This window comes from Lissotriton vulgaris, chromosome 7 (genome assembly GCF_964263255.1).
Source record: "Lissotriton vulgaris chromosome 7, aLisVul1.2, whole genome shotgun sequence".
In the NCBI taxonomy this organism is placed as follows: domain Eukaryota; kingdom Metazoa; phylum Chordata; class Amphibia; order Caudata; family Salamandridae; genus Lissotriton; species Lissotriton vulgaris.
Genome location: NC_141695.1, coordinates 1289795662 through 1289815827, shown reverse-complemented (window position 1 = coordinate 1289815827; position 20166 = coordinate 1289795662). Strand labels below are relative to the sequence as shown.

General features: G+C 46.0%; 1 protein-coding gene across 7 annotated transcripts in view; it reads left to right on the top strand.

Moving 5' to 3' along the window:
- TEP1 (telomerase associated protein 1) overlaps positions 1-20166 on the top strand; it is a 1080103-nt gene that overhangs the window by 250059 nt on the left and 809878 nt on the right. For 3 of the 7 annotated variants that reach the window (XM_086931869.1, XM_086931871.1, XM_086931870.1), the window contains one exon: positions 4884-4988. The exons of the other annotated variants lie outside the window; for them this stretch is intronic. In XM_086931869.1, the coding sequence (XP_086787995.1) occupies positions 4884-4988 (105 nt within the window). The remainder of the gene's footprint in view (positions 1-4883; positions 4989-20166) is intronic. 7 annotated transcript variants of the gene reach the window in all.

Genomic DNA, 20166 nt, shown 5'->3' with positions numbered 1-20166 from the left:
GTCCCTTTAACAAAACAATATCAGACATCTAAGTAGGAGCTTGTCAGTGGGAGTGATTTCTAAATTGTTATATAAAGAATACATCTAGGACAGAGGACATTTGAATGCTCATCTCCCTAGTTCTTTGCACCTAGAGTGTTATTTTGCCAATTAATTGTAACCCCTCTTATTTTATTTATAGACCTATTTTTAGGTCGAGCCTAGACGTGGAAGCAATGCGAAGCATTGCTTGTTGTCTGCTCGACAACTATTGTTGCCCGTTTCTGGGAAGTAGACACGAGTCGGATGCGCGCTTTTCCAGTGTCAGTTTTGTCCGTGGGAGCGCGCTGCTGGCTGCTTGCTGTGTGTGTGGTGTCACTTTCGCTTTCGCTGTGGAGCCTGGGCTTTCGCTGTCGAGCTTGAGGCGTGCTCTTGTAAAGTTGGTATGATTGCAAACATAATACAACATAATAAATATGCCATGTGTAATAGGCTTTAGACATTCACGTACACCTTAAAAATGAAGTCGGCTTTTTATGGAGCTTGAGCGCGTTTGTGGCTTTCAATTAACACGGCTGACTATGCTCAGCTACAATCATTATTTCGAGGGCTACCTTTGAATTAACACGCTCACTTTTAATTATTTTACAAACTACGTTTAAAGTAAAAGTCGACAACACCCGCAAATGAAGTCGGCATCTCCCTAGTTCTTTGCACCTAGAGTGTTATTTTGCCAATTATTTGTAACTCCTCTTATTTTATTTATAGACCTATTTTTAGGTCGAGCCTAGACGTGGAAGCAATGCGAAGCATTGCTTGCTGTCTGCTCGACAACTATTGTTGCCCGTTTCTGGGAAGTAGACACGAGTCGGACGCGCGCTTTTTCAGTATCATTTTTGTCCGCGGGAGAGCGCTGCTGGCTGCTTGCTGTGTGTGCGGTGTCAGTTTCGCTTTCGCTGTGGAGCCTGGGCTTTCGCTGTCGAGCTTGAGGCGTGCTCTTGTAAAAGCGTGCTCTCGTTAAGTTGGTATGATTGCAAACATAATACAACATAATAACTATTCCATGTGTAATAGGCTTTAGACATTCACGTACACCTTAAAAATAAAGTCGGCATTTTATGGAGCTTGAGTGCATTTGTGGCTTTCAATTAACATGGCCGACTATGCTCAGCTACAATCATTATTTCGAGGGCTGCCTTTGAATTAACACGCTCACTTTTAATTATTTTACAAACTACGTTTAAAGTAAAAGTCGACAACACCCCCAAATGAAGTCGGCATTTTATGAAGCTAGAATGCGTTTGTTGTTTTCATTTACCAGGCACTACTATGCCTAGCTGTCCTTGTACATTTACCATGTGTAATAGATTTTGGGCATTCTCGTACAACTTAATAAAAAATAAAGTCAGCATTTTATGGAGCTTGAGCGCATTTGTGGCTTTCAATTAACACTACTATGCTCAGCTACAATCATTATTTAGAGGGTTGCCTTTCAATTAACACGCTCACTTATTTGCTGACATTCCCTGACTGCGGCCCTCAAGACTAATTATTTTAATTATTTTAAGAGCTACGTTTGCATTAAAAGTCAACAACAGCCGCAAAGAACGTCTTCTTTTGTATTTCAAAATGTACTTCGCTTGTGTTACAAGTACGCAACAAAGACAGAAAAACGCGTTTGTTCGAAAGCTACATTTCAATTGACACGCTTTATTTGCTGACATGCCCTTACAGCCCGCACGCTTAGTTATTTGCTAACACGCCCCGACTGCGCCTATCAAGAGTAATTATTTTAAGAAGTACGTTTGCATTAAACATCAACAAAAGCCGCAAACAACGTCTTCTCGTTGATTAATAAAAACGCTGTTCCTTGAACTATACGATCACTAATACGATCACTAATAATTTCATGCACGATAAATACAATACTAACTTCATTTATAGTACAAGTAGTTAAGATCCAAATTAAAACGCGTTTCTTTGATGACTGCCTTTCAATTAACACGCTTAAGTTTGTTCGAGGGCTGCTTTTCAATTGCCCTGAGTGCGCGTTTCAAAAACAATCATTTTTAGAAATACGTTTCAATTCTTATTTTTCTAATGTAACTACATTTGTGTTAAGTGTAAGCAACATTACAAAACAAACGCGTTTCTATTTTTTGCTAAAATGCTGCTTTTTTGTACTTTTACTGTTAACTCCATGCGCCAACATTCACGCACAACTTAACTTAAAGCCGCCATTTTAGGTAAGCTTCGTACAATCTGCAAACACAAAACAAACACGCATTCAAACATTCGCACTGCTTTTCGCTGCATTTTCGTGTTTAGAACTTCTTTAAAACGTCAGTATGCGCTTCACACATACAGCATTCCACGCGCTTCACACATACAGCATGTCACAAACTTCACACATACAGCATAACAAGTGCTTTACACATACAGCATAGCACGCTCTCCATACATATAGCATGCCCCACTTACCAGTCAGAGTAGACTTCTGTAGAAAGAGTCTGCAAGTTCTGCTCCTTCACACAGGTTGCAACACGCGAAGCTCCGTCAGCTCACAAGAACTTAGACACTGCCACGCGCTCTATCCCCCACCAATGTCCCAGGCAAAGTTGACATCACGCATGCTCAGTCCGTAAGCGTGTGTTCACGAGCAGCTTGCAGCTTTGCTCTCAGCTTGCTTGTTATTTTTTTGCCATACATATATAATCGCAATGTTAACGTTACCAATTAAGCTTAAGTAAAGAATGTAACTTGCTAGAAATCAGAATGCAAAAACGTCCCAAAAAAACTTATAAACAACAGTTTCCTTTATGCTACCAAGCGACATGAAGTACGCAGCTTCTTCACAGTTTTTGAGTTTTAGAGCTGCGCCACCTTTTGAAAACAATTATTCGGCGCATGTTGCTTTTGCTTTGTCCTATTTTCACTCTCCTATGAAGAGATTGCTTTAGTGCTCTCTGCCACCTCTTCTTGCCTACGTTTATTATTGTAGCTTGTAGAGCGCTTCGCTACTTTCAAGCAGAAGTGTCTGCCGCTAGTAGCATAAATCAGAGTAAGGCAGATTATCTAGCGCTACAGAAGGCTGACAAGTTATATCCACTAAAATGTCTGTAAGCAATTCCTTTTTGTATCTGCCACAGCAGAGAAGAGTTTCTTAGGGCCACATTCAAATAGTTTCACTTTTAAAGCACCCACTAGAGCATTCAACCTTCCACATATTACAATGACACAGCATGTACAAGTGTTTAGCGCTTGCATACAAACTCTTACTCAACATTAATCAGTTGCTTAATTCATATTCAACTGTCTATATATTTTATTTCAGAGGTGTACAAGTCACTTTCAGTGTTTAGCAAAAAAAGAAATTACTAAACCATCCTGTTACATTTTTCGTATGCTATTCTGCATTTTTACGTTTTTTATCATAATGTTAATGCACAATTTTTTGAGCTTTACTCTATATTACTTTGTTTTGATTGCGTACTTTACTAGAAGTACTTCACTTTAAAATTGTTCAACTTTGAAACATACCGAAGAAAAAGTATATTACAAAAAACAAAAAAACAATTGCAATGTTTTCTTTCTTTCTATAACTTTCATGCCTAATGTGCTTTAGCTTTCCTACACTTAATTTGTTTCTGAATAATGTTATTACTAACCTTGTTCATACTATTTACAAAGAAATTTTTAATACACAACGCATTTGTAAATAAAAAAACTGTTTTAAATACCATGTTTGTAAGTTTGTAAATTGCACAATAATGCCAATTGCACGTAAATATATATATTTCTTTGTTTTCTTCATTAAGATGTATAATTTTATTACAGAAAATGCTTCTTTTATACAAACGTAAGATATGCTCAAAAACATATATTTTATTATTGTGCATATACTTACAAATAAACATTTTGTCAAACTATCATATTTATCTTTCACTATTTTTTCCTACGTTTCTTATGCCTTTCTGCCCCCTGTTCCACTACCTTTTTGTTCTCTTCTACATTCTGTTACACTAGTATTTCCTTAGTTTTTATGCTCTTCTGCCCTATGTTCAACTCATTTTTAGTACCTTTATGCCTCATGCATCACCACGTCATTACTCAGCACTACACCAGCATCACTCAACAATATCACATTATCACTCAGCACCAACACATTATCACTCACACCACCACAGCACCACTCAATACCGCTACATTATCACGCAGCCTTACTACATTATCACTCAGCCCCAACTCAGCCCCAACTCAGCACCACTACAACATTACTAAGCAGCACCACTGAACACCAGTCAGCACCACCACATTACCACTAAGTAACACTACATTATCACTCAGTACCACCACAGCAACACTCTGCACCACAACAGCATCATTCAGTACAACAACAGCACCACATAGCACCATCACAGCAACACTCAGCACTACCACAGCAACACTCAGTACCACCACAGCAACACCACAATACCACCACACTATCTGTCAACACCACCACTGCACCAACACAACACCACTCTGCACCACCTCAGCACCATCACAGTACTACCACAGTACCAACACAGCACCACCACAACACGACTCAGCATCACTACACTACTCAGCACCACCACAGCACCACTCAGCACAACTACAAGATCACTCAGCACCACAACATCATCACTAGTTCAAATATATTGCCACAATGTTACAAAAAGCTACATTACAAATGCTATAAGTGTAACATTTGCCAAAATTATAACTATTGCAGTTGTAAATGACGAAGCTATTAACTTACCTATTTCTGAACAACAAAAACATAGAAATATTGTTATTTACTAGACCAATAGCTCAAAACTTCCTAATGCGAGACCTATTGCATTGCAAATGCTTGTTATTTACTTGTATCATACATGCAGGCTTTGCAGCAGGACCCTCCTCCACCGAGCTCTAGACACGGGAGTCGCAGGAGTCAATCTCAGAGCGATTGGGAGTACAGGGACTGGCAGACTATCTTTGCACAGGTGGGTGGGTAGTCTTGGAGGGAGAGGTTTTGTAGGTATGCCCTTGAATTTTTGGCTTGCATTTGGCAGTGTTATGACCCTGAGGGTGAACCTCCTTTGGAGGTCCCACCTTGTGGGAATATCACATTTCTCACACATAAAGTACTTTTAGCTACATCTTTTTTAGAATATGTTTCACCATCTGGGGCAGCTGACAATATTCTAATTTAAATGTATATTTCAAATGAGCCCTAGAGTAAAAAGCATAATTCTACGTTTTCATTCTGTTTAAGTGCCAAAGGCTTTATTATGGCCTGCACAACAGTAAGGTGTGTACCCATGCATATGCAGTAGTTCCTTGTGAATAAATTAATCAATATGTTCTAGAGATATACATACCAATGATAGTGGTCTGTTGCCATATATTTGTAAGACTACCACTGATACGGACTGTCTGACATCCTCCTTTTGTGAGGCTTTGGAAATCGCTTTTCCTACATGTAAGAACCTTTGCTACGCATGCTCCTCTTTTACAAAGGCTGCACTCCTTGCCAAGTCCTGCATTAAATATAGCTGCCACCACAAGTTAAGGTCAGGGCTACTTGAAAAAGTGCAGAATCTCCCCTTCACTCACAGTCCTCATCAGCTGCTGCTGACTGTGTCTGTATCAAACCTTGGAGACAGCGTCCATGAATTGAAAATAAAAAAGGGGGGTGAGCGTGAAACAGCGATATCATCGAACAAGGGACATGTAGAGATAAAGGTACTAGAATAAGCGTGATAGAACTGGAAGACGTTAACTGAAAAAGAGAGTGTGAATGAATGAAAGAGGTTGTTATTCATGGATAGGTGATGGGCGTACCCCAGGTTTATTGTGCCCTCACCCTTATTTACATTCTTGTTATCTATATAGATATGCATCTGTTTAGTATTCTTTGTGGCATTTTATTAATTTTCAACCAACTGTACAACTCTTAACTATTGTGATGTACTACCTGTGATGTCATATGAGGATCAACTATCTTATTGCATCACTTCCTGAGAAAGAATTTCCGGCATGCATGATGTTACTTCTGCTAACCCTGATATTTTGGTGAATCGAGATTCTATTCCATTTTCCTATCACCTGCATCTCATTAACTTTCTTAGCTTCAGACTCATCTTTTCATGTTAATGCCCATCTTTGACCACTGTCTAATCATCTTGTCCATACATCGCCCCTTTTTCCCCACCTCCCCCAATTCTGTCTCAAATTATCTCTCACATCCATCTTCCAGATTCCATCTTCCTCTATTAGGGTTATACTTTATTATCTCCAAGTTTGTTTTTCACAGCTTTCTGCTCTGCTTATTGAAACTAAGTTAATTGCTCCCTAGCCTCCTTGTTTTATCTGCATACTTCACACCTGTCCCTATCATTCCCTTCCCATCCCTTAAGTCAGCCTTTCTTCTTTGTTCACCTTCGCCTAACCACTTTGCGTTGGATAAATTCGTCCCTCCCATTTTTTTGTGTGACATCTACATTTACTTGACATCACTTTCTTTTCGTCTCTCTTCTGGGTTTGCTCTCCTAGGAATGTGGGAGAATGAGCTTTCTGCATGTTAACCAAGGTTCAAAACTGGGAATGCTATGGTAAAATTGCACACTTTGTAAATACTGCACCTGCCAATGTCAGTATGTACCTGGTGCACAAGTGCCAACCAGGATTAAATGCCAATCTGATAGAGATATCTAGCTGCAGATTCCTTATCTTAAAATCCTCGCCAGGCCTAAAACTGGATCCAGAAATGTTTTCAGCAGTACCTCTGTGCGTCAGTAGCGGGTGTCTAGTAGCTCCCTAGAGACGTTGTCACCCAAATGTGACATCAAAGGAGTCCATATAAGCCCTTCCCCAACGAGCTGACTTCAGTTCCTTCTTTTTGCGCTAGCAACACTGATACGCACTGCAGTTCCACTGGCTGGTTTTCGGTCTAATTGAAATTTTTTCGCCGATGGAGCAGTGTGCCTTTTTCTACCCTTTTTTTAAAGTCCTTGCGGTTCAGACCTTTTGAGTTCTGTGGCCGACAAGCGTCCACCAAAAACCCTCACTCAGTTTGCATGTGGTGTCGTGGTGAGCACCAGGACTCAGACGAGTGCGACTCTTGTCGCCAGCTCCAACTGAAGATGCGAAGAGAACGTTGCATGAAACTCCTTGGGGCACGGATGTCACAGTCATCGAAAGCTCCTCGTCATCATCGGTCCCCCAGGCCCTCTATAGACTGTGCAAATCCTTTAGGAGACATTCCCATGCGTGCCATTCTCCTTCAGCATCCGGGGGTAAGTCTCAGTGTAGGCTGTTGAAGTCGCGGCGCCTCCCACCTTTGCTGCCTATCACTGGTCCCCCCTCTTCTGTTGAAGTGTCGGTGCATGAGTCCACCCGTGTCTCTCCACCCATCCTAGGGTCTTTGACCCAGATGACAAAATATTATCAATCTCTTCATTCTATTGTTGGGTCATCCCCTTCTTCTGCAGCGCCCCTTGGGTCCCACAGAGGTGCATGATGTCGTGCCTGTGTCCCCGCCACCTGGTACCCCTACCGTCTCCTGTTCTTGACACCTCAACAAGGCTGGTGCACCGTCTGTTGAGGTTACCACCTTAGACTCCTGCTTCTGCTCTTCCAGCTCCAATGTCAGCTTCAGGCTCTTGTCTGCCAGCTCCAATGGTGGTGCTGTTTACTCTGATTGATGCTCCTTCTGACGTTGAGGCGTCAACCAGCTTTGATTACAGCATTAGATGTGACTCCAATAGAGCCGGCCATCTCAGACTACCTCTAGTTTTTCCTTCTGAGTACCATGGTTGTGGAGGTACTACAGAATGTGGGGTGTGTCCCCATCCCATTTCGGACACTGTTCCACCCCCTATGCAGTCTAGGTGGTTACTTGACTTGAGTGACACCAGTGGCTTGGAATCTTCTTCAGCCTCCGGGCTCCTGGTTTGGCTAAGTAGGCGAGTTCCTCTCTGATGAACTTGCTCAGTTGAGTTTGTTGTTCTGGATCTACAATTTCTTTCTGTGGAATCGCCAACAGACCCTTTACTTGGCATTCTACATCCTGACCAGTCTAATGTAGAGCCTGTCCTTCTTTATAGTGACTGTCTTTTTGATATCCTGTTGGGTGCTAGGGCTAAACCTGAAACAAGGCTTCCTGTGGATTGCTGTATTTCCCTCAGGCATGACCCAGCCCCGGAGGATCCGTCCTGTCTCCTTGGACATCCATCCAATCAAAATATTGATTTTATCCCTCCTGTCCCTCTGGAAATGGAGGCCAGAAAATGTTACACTTGTGGTAGGCGTCTTTTCTCTTCTTCAGGTTCTGCAATGTGATCTCTGAACACTTTGTGTCCTCGCCCACTTTTCCCACGCATTATGTGACGCAGTAGAGTGCCTCTTGCCCTCCCTTCCATAGGATGTCTGAAATGCTCTTCTTCCATTGGTAAGAGATGGGCAACAAGCTGCCATACTTAGCATCCGCTGTGGTATGGTTACCACGATTCTGTTGGCCGAGCTATGGCCTCTTCCGTAGCTCTACGTCGGTGTGCATGGTTGCATACTTCCAGGTTTTCTTAGGCTGTGCAAACTACTTTGATTGACATGCCTTTTGATGATGTCTCTCTATTTGGCATGCATGCGGACTTCTTTATGCCGGTTTAAAGATAGTCAGGGTGGTGCGGAGTCTTAACTCTATTTTTGTACTAGGGTTGTTAAGGACAATTTGTTTCCCCTTGTTTAGGCTCTTACCAGCCTGCATAGGGAGGAGTACCTTTCTCCCTTCTAAGGTTACACCGGATGTTGTGTTCCTGCTTGCTGCATGTGCTTTTTTTCTAATTTATTCTGTCAGTGGCAGGTTTAGTTTAGAGCCATCTCAAACATATCTTACTTTGCAGCTTGATTTTTTTTTTCCTACCCGAATACTTATTCTAAGGTGGATATTCTGTTTGTAATGCGAATGCACTATAGCCTTGCTCCTTTATTTTCGGAGACCTTATTTTGTATTCCTTTGGGGCATTTTGTAAGCTGCCTATGCACTTAGTATCCCTTATAGGGACTTCAACTTTGTTGTTTCTCTGCTCCTTATGTCCATATGGGCGGCCACATACAGGCAGACTCTTTGGCTTGGGTGACTATATTTTCGAGCTATGACCTTCTTCAGTGTGGACCTTCTTTTTGTTCTGTTTTACTCTGTGGTACATACAGTTTTTCTCCTACTCATCTTTGTTTTCCTATTGGATTTGGCCTGGGTTCCACAAATCTACCTCCCCATTATGGTGTATTCATTTTCTAGCCATGCTATTTTTCCATTCATTGCTCCCTCTTTCTCTTTTCTCCATTATTCTATGATTGGCTATCCCTTTTTTCAAATCTGTTTCTCAAGATAGTTTCCTCGACGATCGGTGGACGCTTTTTATTCGTTCTATTTGTTGGCTGAGCATGCGTTATATGTTCCTTCCATTTGGTTTTGAACCTGGACTCTATGGCCTATTGCCCCTTTGTATTCCCTGATCCCTTTTTAGGGTTGTCTCTTTTACTGATTCTGTACCTTGTTTCTCACGGTCTTATAGCTTTCTACTCCCACCAGGCTTTTCATAGTGCTTGTAGATCAGTCCTTTCGGTGAGCATCTTGCTTCACCTATCAAGATGCTAGGACTACTCCTAGTTTCAGGCAAGCCACTGTCTAGGAGAACTGCTGTCTGCTGGACCTGTTTTTCTCTTCCTGTCATGAGGGAAGTGAGAAGCCCTGCATGCGAAATAGACTGCCTCAGAGCCAGGAAATGAATGGAACATTTGTTATGCATATACAGGTTACCACCGTTGAAATTGAGGGTTCAATGTGGACTGATAAAAAACGGACTTGGAGAAATACACACTAAATAAAGTGAGTGAAAAGTCACTGGTCCAGTTTAGAATGCATCATTTGACCAAATCTTTTAAAGACATTTCATGGGGAAAATGGAGAAGGTGGGTATGTCATGCCCAAAACTCCTATGATGGTCCTTGAGGCACTTCATGCCTCACGCAGTGTCCTGTGAAAGTATTATGGAACTTTGTAAATGAACTTTCCTACATGCATGCACTTAGTCAGATTGCAAGCAAAGTCTATTTTAAAGGAACACCGGGTACTTCAAAAATGTTCACTTGTAATGAGTGACCTAGAGGGAGCATGCTACAGTGCCGTGTGTTTGCATAGCTGCAGACATACAACTACATTAATAACTTTCTATGTGCTTGGTGACTTTTAAATGCAATAGTTGTGTTTTAAGTTTCTTTTGTTCATTTACACATGCAATCGACTAGTTTTCTGTTTACATATTCGCTCCATCACATCTTGTGAAAATCTAAAGAGCAAAGGGAATACTAAATATCTGAAAGAGACAATTAGTTATAGATTACTTACTTTAGAATTACCCCCAGGCGTCAGACAGGATCCGTAAAGTTTTTTCATAAGCAGTACCCCTGCGCGTCGAAAGGTGGCGTTGGTCGGCTCCGCGTTAGTCATTGACGTTTTAGTCGCTGGGATGAGGTTGCAGTAGCTACTTAGACACCGCCCTCGCCCGCTGACGTCAGTTCTTTCTTTTTCCACACCAGCCAGCACAGATCCGGCAAGAGCGGTACTTTCAGCCCCTTTTTGACTGAATTTTTGAACGACTTTTGTCGACACAGTTTTTGAGTCTTCGACTCCTGGTGCATGTCAGGGATGCCCGGTTTCAAGACTTGCTGCTCCTGTAGCCGGCTGATGTCGGTGACAGATCTGCACCACGTGTGCCTGTTTTGCCTGGAGCACGACCACAACCCCAAGTTGTGCTTCGACTGCCGGATCTTGAATCTGAAGTGTTTGATGGAGCGGTCCCGAAAGCTTCTCGAGGCGCGGTAGTCTGCTCCCCGCTGTTCTAGGTCCCTGTTGCATGGGAGATCGAGGTCCCAGTCACAGAGCCACCACCACCAGTCTTCTTCAAAGTCTTTGCACTCCTCAGGTCATCGAAGCACAAGAAGAACTCGAAGAAGCATCAACGCTCTTCGACATCTGCCCGTCAGTCAGCCGACGAGGGATGCGGGTGGTGCCCCTCCAGCGGCACCGCGTGCGGAGACCGAAGGGTCGACTCAGAGTTTCCCTCCATTCCTGGGACCCGGAGTGACTCCTGCCCAGCTCCGCACCTATTATTAAGCTATGCATGCCATCTTTGGGCAGTCCGACTCCGCTGGAGCGCCTTGTGGCCCTGCGGAGTCAGCTGGGGCCCTGGGACTTCGCCGGATCGCTGCTGGTCAACCTGATTACACCACCCCCGGCACCGATTTCACTGGTACAACGTCTGCAGCCGACGCCGGTGGTGTCCTCTGCTAGTGTTGACCCTGGCCTCCACCCCGATGTAGACACGTAGCCGGGCCGGCTTCGACTGGTACTTTGGTGCCCCTGTTCTACCCTGGTTCTTTCAGGAAAGGTTGGCAATCAGAGGAGGGTGAGTAGGACTGGGAGGGGTCTGGAGACCCTTTGACTGACCAGTTGGGTTACGAACCGGAAGGAGAGAGGAACTGGGGGAAAGCCAGTGGTCTGGATACCTTACCAGACCTTGGCATGTTGTCTCCTCCTACAGTGGCTATGGAGGAGGGAGCATCTTATTCAGTGGTATTGCGTAGTGCTTCCGAGGCTCTCAACCTCGAGCTCCCTACTGTTCAGTCAGGACTAACCTCCTGACAGAGGTGCTTCAACCTGCAGCGAGCTCTTCGGAGCCCTTGCTGCCATTTAATGAAACCCTAACCGACATCCTTTTAAACTCCTGGTCCAGGACCAACACAGGGGCTCCTGTGGATAGGATGATTGCCCGACGCCACCGCCCGGCCCCGGGCAACCCCACTTTCCTCTCTCAAACACTTCACTCCTGAGAGCTTGGTGGCCCAAGCCTCCACATTCAAAGGCGCATTCCCTAACACACCACTTGATAGGGAATCTAAAAAGCTGGACCATCTTGGGAAAAAGATGTTGTCTTCCTCCAGCTTGGGACTGAGTTCGGTAAACACTGCACGTCTGTTGGGCCGTTATGCCCACTCTATGTGGGATGAGGTGGCGCAAGTGCTGCTCCAGTGCCCGGAGGAGGCCTGGGCTGTACTCTTCTGTGCAGTTGCTGAGGGGAGAGAAGCAGCGAAGTTTACCATACGCTGTGGACTGGACACTGCCCAGTTGCTAGGTAGGGCAATTTCAATGTCGGTAGCACTTTGACGCTACGCCTGACTGAGAACGACTTGCTTTTCTGGGGATGTCCAACCTACTCTTATGGACATGCCCTTTGACGGCCGCCGCCTGTTCAGCAACAAGGCAGACAACGCACTAGAGCGCTTCAAGGAATCAAGTCCTTGGGCCTCTCCATCACTCGCCCAGCGCAGTCTGCTATTCACCCCTTTTGTGGCTATGGAAGGGGTGCCCCACCATGTTCCACCCGCCTGCGCAAGCTGTTTAGCTCCTGTGTGGCTGAGGACGTGGGAACCGCCGTCGTTCTGGGCGCCAGCGAGCGGGTCAAGCCACCACTGCCCCCTCTGCAGCAGACTCTAAACTCTCCTAGTCTGACCTTCCAGGGCCACCAATCGCCAGTGCGCAGCAGGATTCACCTTCACCTCCCCCACTGGTGCACCATCACATCGGACAGGCAGGTTTTGCAGATTGTCCGAATGGGCTACTCCCTCCCCTTTGAGACTCTCCACACACCCCAGCCATGCCACCTCAGTACCATCGCATGTCGGAGGATCATCTGGCCCTTCTCCAACAGGAAGTTATGGCTCTCTTGGCCAAGGGAGCCATCTAACGAGTTCCTGCCCCAGATGTGGGTTGTGGTTGGTACTCCCACTACTTTCTGGTGCCCAAGAAGGACAAATGCATGTGTCCTAACTTGGATCTCAGGAACGTCAACTGCTTCCTCCGGAAGGAGAAGTTCAAAATGTTGACGCTAGCTCAGGTCTTGTCTGCCCTCGACCCTGAAGACTGGATGGTAGCGTTGGACTTGCAGGATGCCTATTTTCACATCCCCGTCCTGATGGCCCACAGGCGTTACTTACCTATGGTTCATGGTAGGCACGAGCTTTTCAGTTTACCGTGCTCCTCTTCGGCCTTACCCGCTCCCCTTGGGTGTTCACAAAAGTGATGGCCATGGTCTCAGCTCATCTGCGCAGATCAGGGATTCCAATCTTCCCCTATTTCGACGACTGGCTGTTAAAGGCAGGCTGTCATCTCCCACCTTTAGACTACTGCAGACCTCCTGTATTTGCCGTAGTCGCACCTGACTCCCTCTCAGAAGCTCCTCTTCATTGGAGCGGTTTTGGACTTGACGAAGTTTCGGGTATATCCTTCCGAACAGCGAGTCTGGGTTGTTCGGGCTATGATTCAGATCTTTCAGCCTCTATCCCCGGGTTTCAGTCAGGATGGCCCTCAGGCTACTCTGCCCGATGGCCTCCTGCATCCTGCTGGTGGACCATGCCAGATGGCCCATGCGGGCTCTGCAGTGGGACCTGAAGTTCCAGTGGGCACAAAATCAGGGGAACCTGTCCGATTGCATCCAGATCTCGGAGGGAACTGCACACCAATTGCAGTGGTGGCTAACTAACCAGTATTGGGCCGACGGCAGATCCCTCTCCCTTCCCCAACCAGAGTTCACAGTAGCGACCGATGAATCACTTCTGGGATGGGGCGGCCACATGGGGGAGGCGGAGATCATAGGCCTCTGGTCTCCAGCGGAGTCCGAGCTCCACGTAAACCTTCTAGTGCTTCGGGCGGTTTGCCTTGCACTCAAAGCATTCCTTCCCTCTGTCCGGGGAAGAGCAGTGCAGGTGTGCACGGACAACACCTCCGTCATGTGGTACTGCAACAAACAAGGCGGGGTGGGGTCATGGGCCCTATGCCAAGAGGCTCTTCGCATCTGGACATGGCTGGAACATCAGGGCATACCCTGGTGTTCAACACCTGGCAGGTTTGCTGAACGCCAGGGCGGACGAACTCAGCCGCAGGTGCATGATGGATCACGAATGGCGTCTTCACTCGGAGGTGGTGCAAGGTATCTTTCAATAGTGGGGAGAGCCTTGGTTAGATCTATTCGCCACCGAAGAAAACGCGCAATGTCAGCGATTCTGAGCATTGGAATTTCCAAAGCTACGCTTTTCGTCATGAGTGGAGTTGCTGTCTTCTATATGCCTTTCTGCCTATACCAGTTCTGCCAAGAGTGCTGAAGAAGATGAGGTGCGACCGGGCCCAAATCATTCTTGTGGCTTTGGATTGGTCACGAAGAGTCTGGTATCCTGAGCTATTGCACATGGCCATCGATCCTCCCATCCGACTACCTCTTCAGGAGGATCTTCTGTAGTAGGGGGCAGTCCTCCACCCGAACCAGTCCAGCCTCCACCCCCTTGCGTGGAGATTGATTGTGACACTTGACAGCTTTCAACCTTCCTCCTGAAGTCTGTGGTGTTATCTTGGCAGCCAGGCCTCCCGCCACTAAGACAGCATACGCCTGCAGATGGAACACATTTGTGGCATGGCGCACAGCAAAGGCTGTGGATCACCTTTCTGCCCCTCTTTTGAGGTTCACTTGTTCCTCCTTTCTTTGGCCCTGTAGGGCTCTGCTCTGGGCACTCTTAAGGGCTACCTCTCAGCCATTTCAGCCTTTCTTAGGCTCCTGATCAGCCTTCTCTTTTCAAGTCCCCTGTTATAAATAGCTTCCTTAAGGGCATTACTCATCTTTTCTCTCCTGTTTCCTTCGTAATCCCCAGTGGGACTTGAACTTGGTTCTTGCTTATCTTATGTGCGCTCCGTATGAGCCGCTACATAACTGTCCTCTCAGGCTTCTGACTTTAAAAACTGCCTTTCTGGTGGCCATCACCTCTGCGCGCAGGGAGATTGAGTTCCAAGCTCTTTCTTCTAAACCTCCTTTTCTGGCGTTCATCCGGACAAGGTTGTCCTTCAAACTCGTCCTTCCTTCCCTCCCAAAGTGGTTACTTCTTTCCACATTGGACAGACCATCACTTTGCCCACCTTCTTTCCGCCTCCGCATCCTTCCAAAGAGGAAGACAGGCTCCACCGTCTGGATCCAAAACGTGCGCTTTCATTTTATTTGGATCACACCAAGCATTTCCGGGTGGATGACCAGCTCTTTGTTAGCTATGTGGGCGCCAAAAAAGGTTGTTTAGTGCACAAACAGGCCATTTCTAGATTGGTCGTTTTGTGCATCAAAGCTTGCTATTCCTTGCCAAAGAAGGAGACTGCAGTGGGGTTACGACCCCATTCCTGGTCGGCGACAGCAGCTACCACTGCTTTGGGACGGGGAGTCCCCCTGAATGACATCTGTCAGGCAGCTATGTGGCCATCTATGCACACGTTCACAAAACACAACTGCCTGGACAGCCAAGTCCGGAGAGACTGCTTCTTTGGCCGGTTTGTTCTCCAGGATTTTCTGGTGTGAACTTAGTTCGCAGACCCACCTCCGGGGTTGGTATTGCTGGGGTATCTATTCTAAGGTAAAGAATCTATAACTAATTGTCTCTTTCAGATGAACAAGTTACTTACCTCCAGTAACGATATATCTGTAAGAGACCTAGATTAGTTCTAGATTCCTTACCGCGCCACCCATCCTTCCCATTCTGCATACTGATTTCTAGGGAAAAGGCTGTCCTTTCAGGGCTCTAGTTCTGTGCACCAGTGGTCAGTGACTTGCATGGCTCTGCGCTTCTGGCGTGTACAGAACTGATGTCAGCACGCGAGGGCGCTTCTAAGTAGCTACTGCAACATCATCCCAGCGACCAGGACGCCAACGCCAATGCCAACGACCAAGGCAGAGCCGACTGACGCCATCTTTCGACGCGGAGGGGTACTGCTGACGAATAAACTTTTTGGATCCAGTCTGATGCCAGGGGGTAATTGTAAGGTAAGGAATCTATAACTAATCTGCTATATCGTTACCGAAGGTAAGTAACTTGTTCGACTGGTAGGAAGCTTGAGATCACAAGAGACAGGCAAAGTACTGTACGCTGAAGCATAGGTGTATCAGCTGTGGCCACTGCCAGGGGGCGTAGCTTCATGGGTGGTGTTTGGGGTGCTAAACCCCCTAATTAATGCATTTTCTGATACATAGTTGGGTACAGGTGCTTTCATTCGGGTATGGTGAGCTGTCTGTCTGATTTCACCAGGAATTTTAACGTACACAGGCAAAAAAGCTCACTCACAACCTACCTCTCTCTGTTTTGAATGTCCTCAAAAAGTTGGTTATATTTCGAAATATTGTGTTTTCTCTCACTTAGTACGCCTATCAATCCACATTCCTCTCCCTTTCCAATTCCCTTTATTCCACTGTCATGCACCGTGCTTGTTGTATAGTGTGTTTTAACATTATATGCCCCGCCCCCGTCTTACTGACCAAACTGTGCTCCAGATCCCTGGTAACCTCCAATTGACATCTGTGCCCTTTCTTCTGTTCAATCCCTGTGTCGCACTCATTGAGCTTTTTACTGTATGAGGTTTGTGGCAACACTGGTTGGTGGATTTTAAATTGGCAAATTTGTGAATGAGTCAGTTGAACCATTTTACTTTGTTTCCCTGTACCACTCTTTCTCCCCAATCCTTTACAGCCCTAAGAAATTCTCTCTTTGGTTTTCTGGACTTGAGGACAATCAGTCTTCTCTTAAGATGGCTGAAATTTCCTTCCAAGAGAAAATGTTCTCTTTAAACTATATGCCTTGAATAGTTTAAAATATATTTTTACTGGTAACCCTCAAGAAAGAAATTCTTAAGAACAGATCAAAAACGGCAAAGAATCCTCATCTTAGCAGTGTTCCTCCTTTTGATCCACACTGTCTCTGGTGCCTGGGGTCAAGGCTTGCGTTGAATGCACGTCGATGCACCCTAAGGCGATGCGCAGGCTGGTGATGAAGCTCCTGGCGGTGAGGCAAAAGAAGGCTCTGCACCATTCCTGTCCCAGAGGTTGATTTCAGGCCCGCTTTAGAGCAGTTTCCACGGCCAATAGTCTTTCCACTAAAACAATTCCTTCTTCAAGTCAGTCGAAGCACAAGAAAAAGAATTTGAAGCACTCTTCGGCTTCCATGACGAAACATTGTGCTTCGAGGCCAAGCTCCTGAAATTCACCTGTGAAGTCAGTGTCAGAGCCTGCTCAGCGCTACCCAGAATTCCCTGGAGAGTGCACACCCAGTTGGAAGTAATATTAGGACACCATGTACACCATCTTTAGGCCACCCACTCCCTCGGTGCGCCTTTGGGCCTCAATGAGCCGCAAGCTGCCCAGCTTGAGTTACTGCCAGCTGATTTGCCCGACGCTAACTTGGCTTTTTGAATCTCCTCTCCAAAGGCTATCCCACCTGGATCTAACTTGACCCTCCCATGGGTGATTATACTCACCGCAGCCCGCTCCATCCAGCACATACTGACGATGAACCCATACACATCTCTGACTCAGTCGACGATGCCTCTTGACATCAACACCAGCACAATCCAGGTCCTACCAACCCCTGGATGTGCCACCTTTAGATAGACCCTTTATCCTTGCCGGACGAGATGAGAGAGAGAGAGGTGTATCGTCCCTTTAAGGGGGACCCATACCAAGACAATTGGTATGAGGAGCTGGTGACGCTAGTGGCTTAGACACCTCCCCAGACTCTGCCATGCTTTCCCCTCCAGGTCCTGTTTCAGATGAGGGTGCACCTTTTCCACTGTGATACACAGGGCAGCAAAGGAAACTTGACCTACCAATGCATGTCGTCAAGATCAAAAGTGATTTCTTGACAGAGGCGCCTTACCAGGAGTGAGCTCAACTGAGTCTTTACTCTCCTTTAATGAGGCCTTCACCAATGTTCTTCTGAGGGCTTGGGCTAAACCATGCATGGAGCTCCTTTTAACCACATGATTGCTAGTCACCAATGCCCCACCTCTGTAGATCCATCCTTCCTCTTCGAGCACCCTTCCCCTGAGAGCCTGCCTCAGCCGCCAAGACCAATTTAAACACATTTGCTTCTTCCCCACCGGACATGGAATCCAAGAGGCTGCATACCTTCAGGAAGAGGATTTTCTCTTCCCACAGCTTGGCCTTGTGGGCAGTGAAGATAGTATATTTCTTGGGCCGATATTCCCATGCTGTATGGGACCCATTTACACAGCTGCTCCCCATGCTCCCTGAATAGGACCGAGCTAACCTCAACCCAGCCCTGGTGGATGGGCAGGATGCAACAAATTTTGCAATCCGGTGTAGACTGGGGACCCTCCCTAGACTGGGCAATGGCCTCTACGGTCGTGCTCTACCACCACATGTTTACGGTCCACTGGTTTTTTCAGGGGGTATTCAAGTGTCACTCATTGTGATGCAATTTGATGGCTCCCGCTTGTTTGATGACAAAACTAATATGGTGCTTGAGTGGTTTCATGAAAGTCGAGCCACCACCAGAACCGTAGGCTCCTCTCTTGCTTCCAACTCACAGCAGCAGTTCTTTCTCCCCTTCAGTGGCTGTGGTCAGGCCACCTATAGGCACCCGAATACCAGCCCTATCCATCAGCCTAGCTGGCTGCCAAGCCTTTCCCTGTCTGGGGTCGAGGATCCCAGAAAGAATGCAGGAATCATACCCAGCATACTGCCCTGTCTCCCACCCCTCCAGCTGCCACAACCTCCATGTCGCTTTACTGAGCCCTCCACGCAGGAGAGTTGGTGGCCAGATCTCTCACCACCTGCCCCAATAGAGCAACATAACCTCTGACAATTGGGTGCTCCAAATCGTGTTCAAGGGTTATACTATTCCGTTAGTGGAATCTCCTCCACCCTTGACACCAACTCCAGATCAACTTATGGAGAACCATCTCCACTTTTTCCATCCGGATGTGCATGCTCTGTTGGCCAAATGAGCCATTAAGAGAGCCCCAGCGCTGAAGGTACTGAGTGGTTCTTATTCCTGCTACCTCCTGGTGCTGATAAAGGACGAAGGCCTCCTCTTCAAATTAGATCTGCCCCCTCAACGCCTTTCTGAGGAAAGAGCAATTCAGGATGCTTATCTTGGCTCAGTTGTTGTCTGTCCTCGATCCTTGAGATTGGTAGGTAGCATTGGACCTGCAGGATGCATTCATTCACATTCCCGTCCGCAGGCCCACAGGCATTGCCTGCAGTTCATGGTGAGCCACTAGTTTTTCCAGTTTGCTGTACTCCATTTGGCCTTCCCAGTGATCCTCTAGTGTACACAAAAGTGTTGGTGGCTGTTGCAGAACATCTTCGGATGTCTGGGTTTCAGTCTTCCTTCACCTTGACAACTGGCTGATGATGGAGGGCCCACCCCAGGCAGTCGTGACTCATCTCCATTCTACGAAGAACCTTTTATGTTCGCCTGTGTTCACCATCAACCTGCCAAAGTCACACCGGATTCTTTCTCAGTGGCTCCCTTTCATCTTAAGAAATGACAAAAATGGTTTTGTCACGCTTGCACTCTTAGATCCCCTTTATTTACTGCTGTTGCGTGCTCCAGGGTGTACTCTCCTTCAGAGTACAAGAACAACAAATCAAATGCGTGACCCTTAATTGAGCGACGTCCCCTGGTCACAGCGTAATGCCCATGAATTGGGTTGAAAGTTCCACAAAAGTTTTCAAAAAAAGCTTAAATTTCTTCAAACATCTTTATTTTCATTGTTTCCAAAGTCATTTTTTCAAAACGAATAATCCAGCCTTCTGGAAAATTATTAGGGCGTCCAATGCATTTCGGCTATGCAATAGCCTTCATCAGGGACTGGATTCTACAAATTAAATAATCACATGTAAGGATATAGCAGGGACTCAAATGTCAAATTCACAACTGTTAAATTGGTAAAGTCTCAAAAACGGTTCATAATGTTAACTCATAAATGTCACCCCGTGGATCGAAGAGAAAACTAATACAAAAAATACAATTGGGGTTAAGTTAAAAACTCAAAGCAAGTTGTCTTAAGACACCTCCACCAGATATTATAGCGAGAATAAGCCATGCACACATAGTAGAAAAAGACGGTCCGAACGTAGTTACAAGAAAAACCCTTTGCATAAATTTAGTTCTAAACCATAAAGAGAAAAGTATACACCCGCAGAAAAAACTATACACCCGCTTACTGGTTAGACTGAAAGAAAACTCCTACACGCCATTTGCGGAAGTAGATTTCCGAAACAGGTGCGAGGC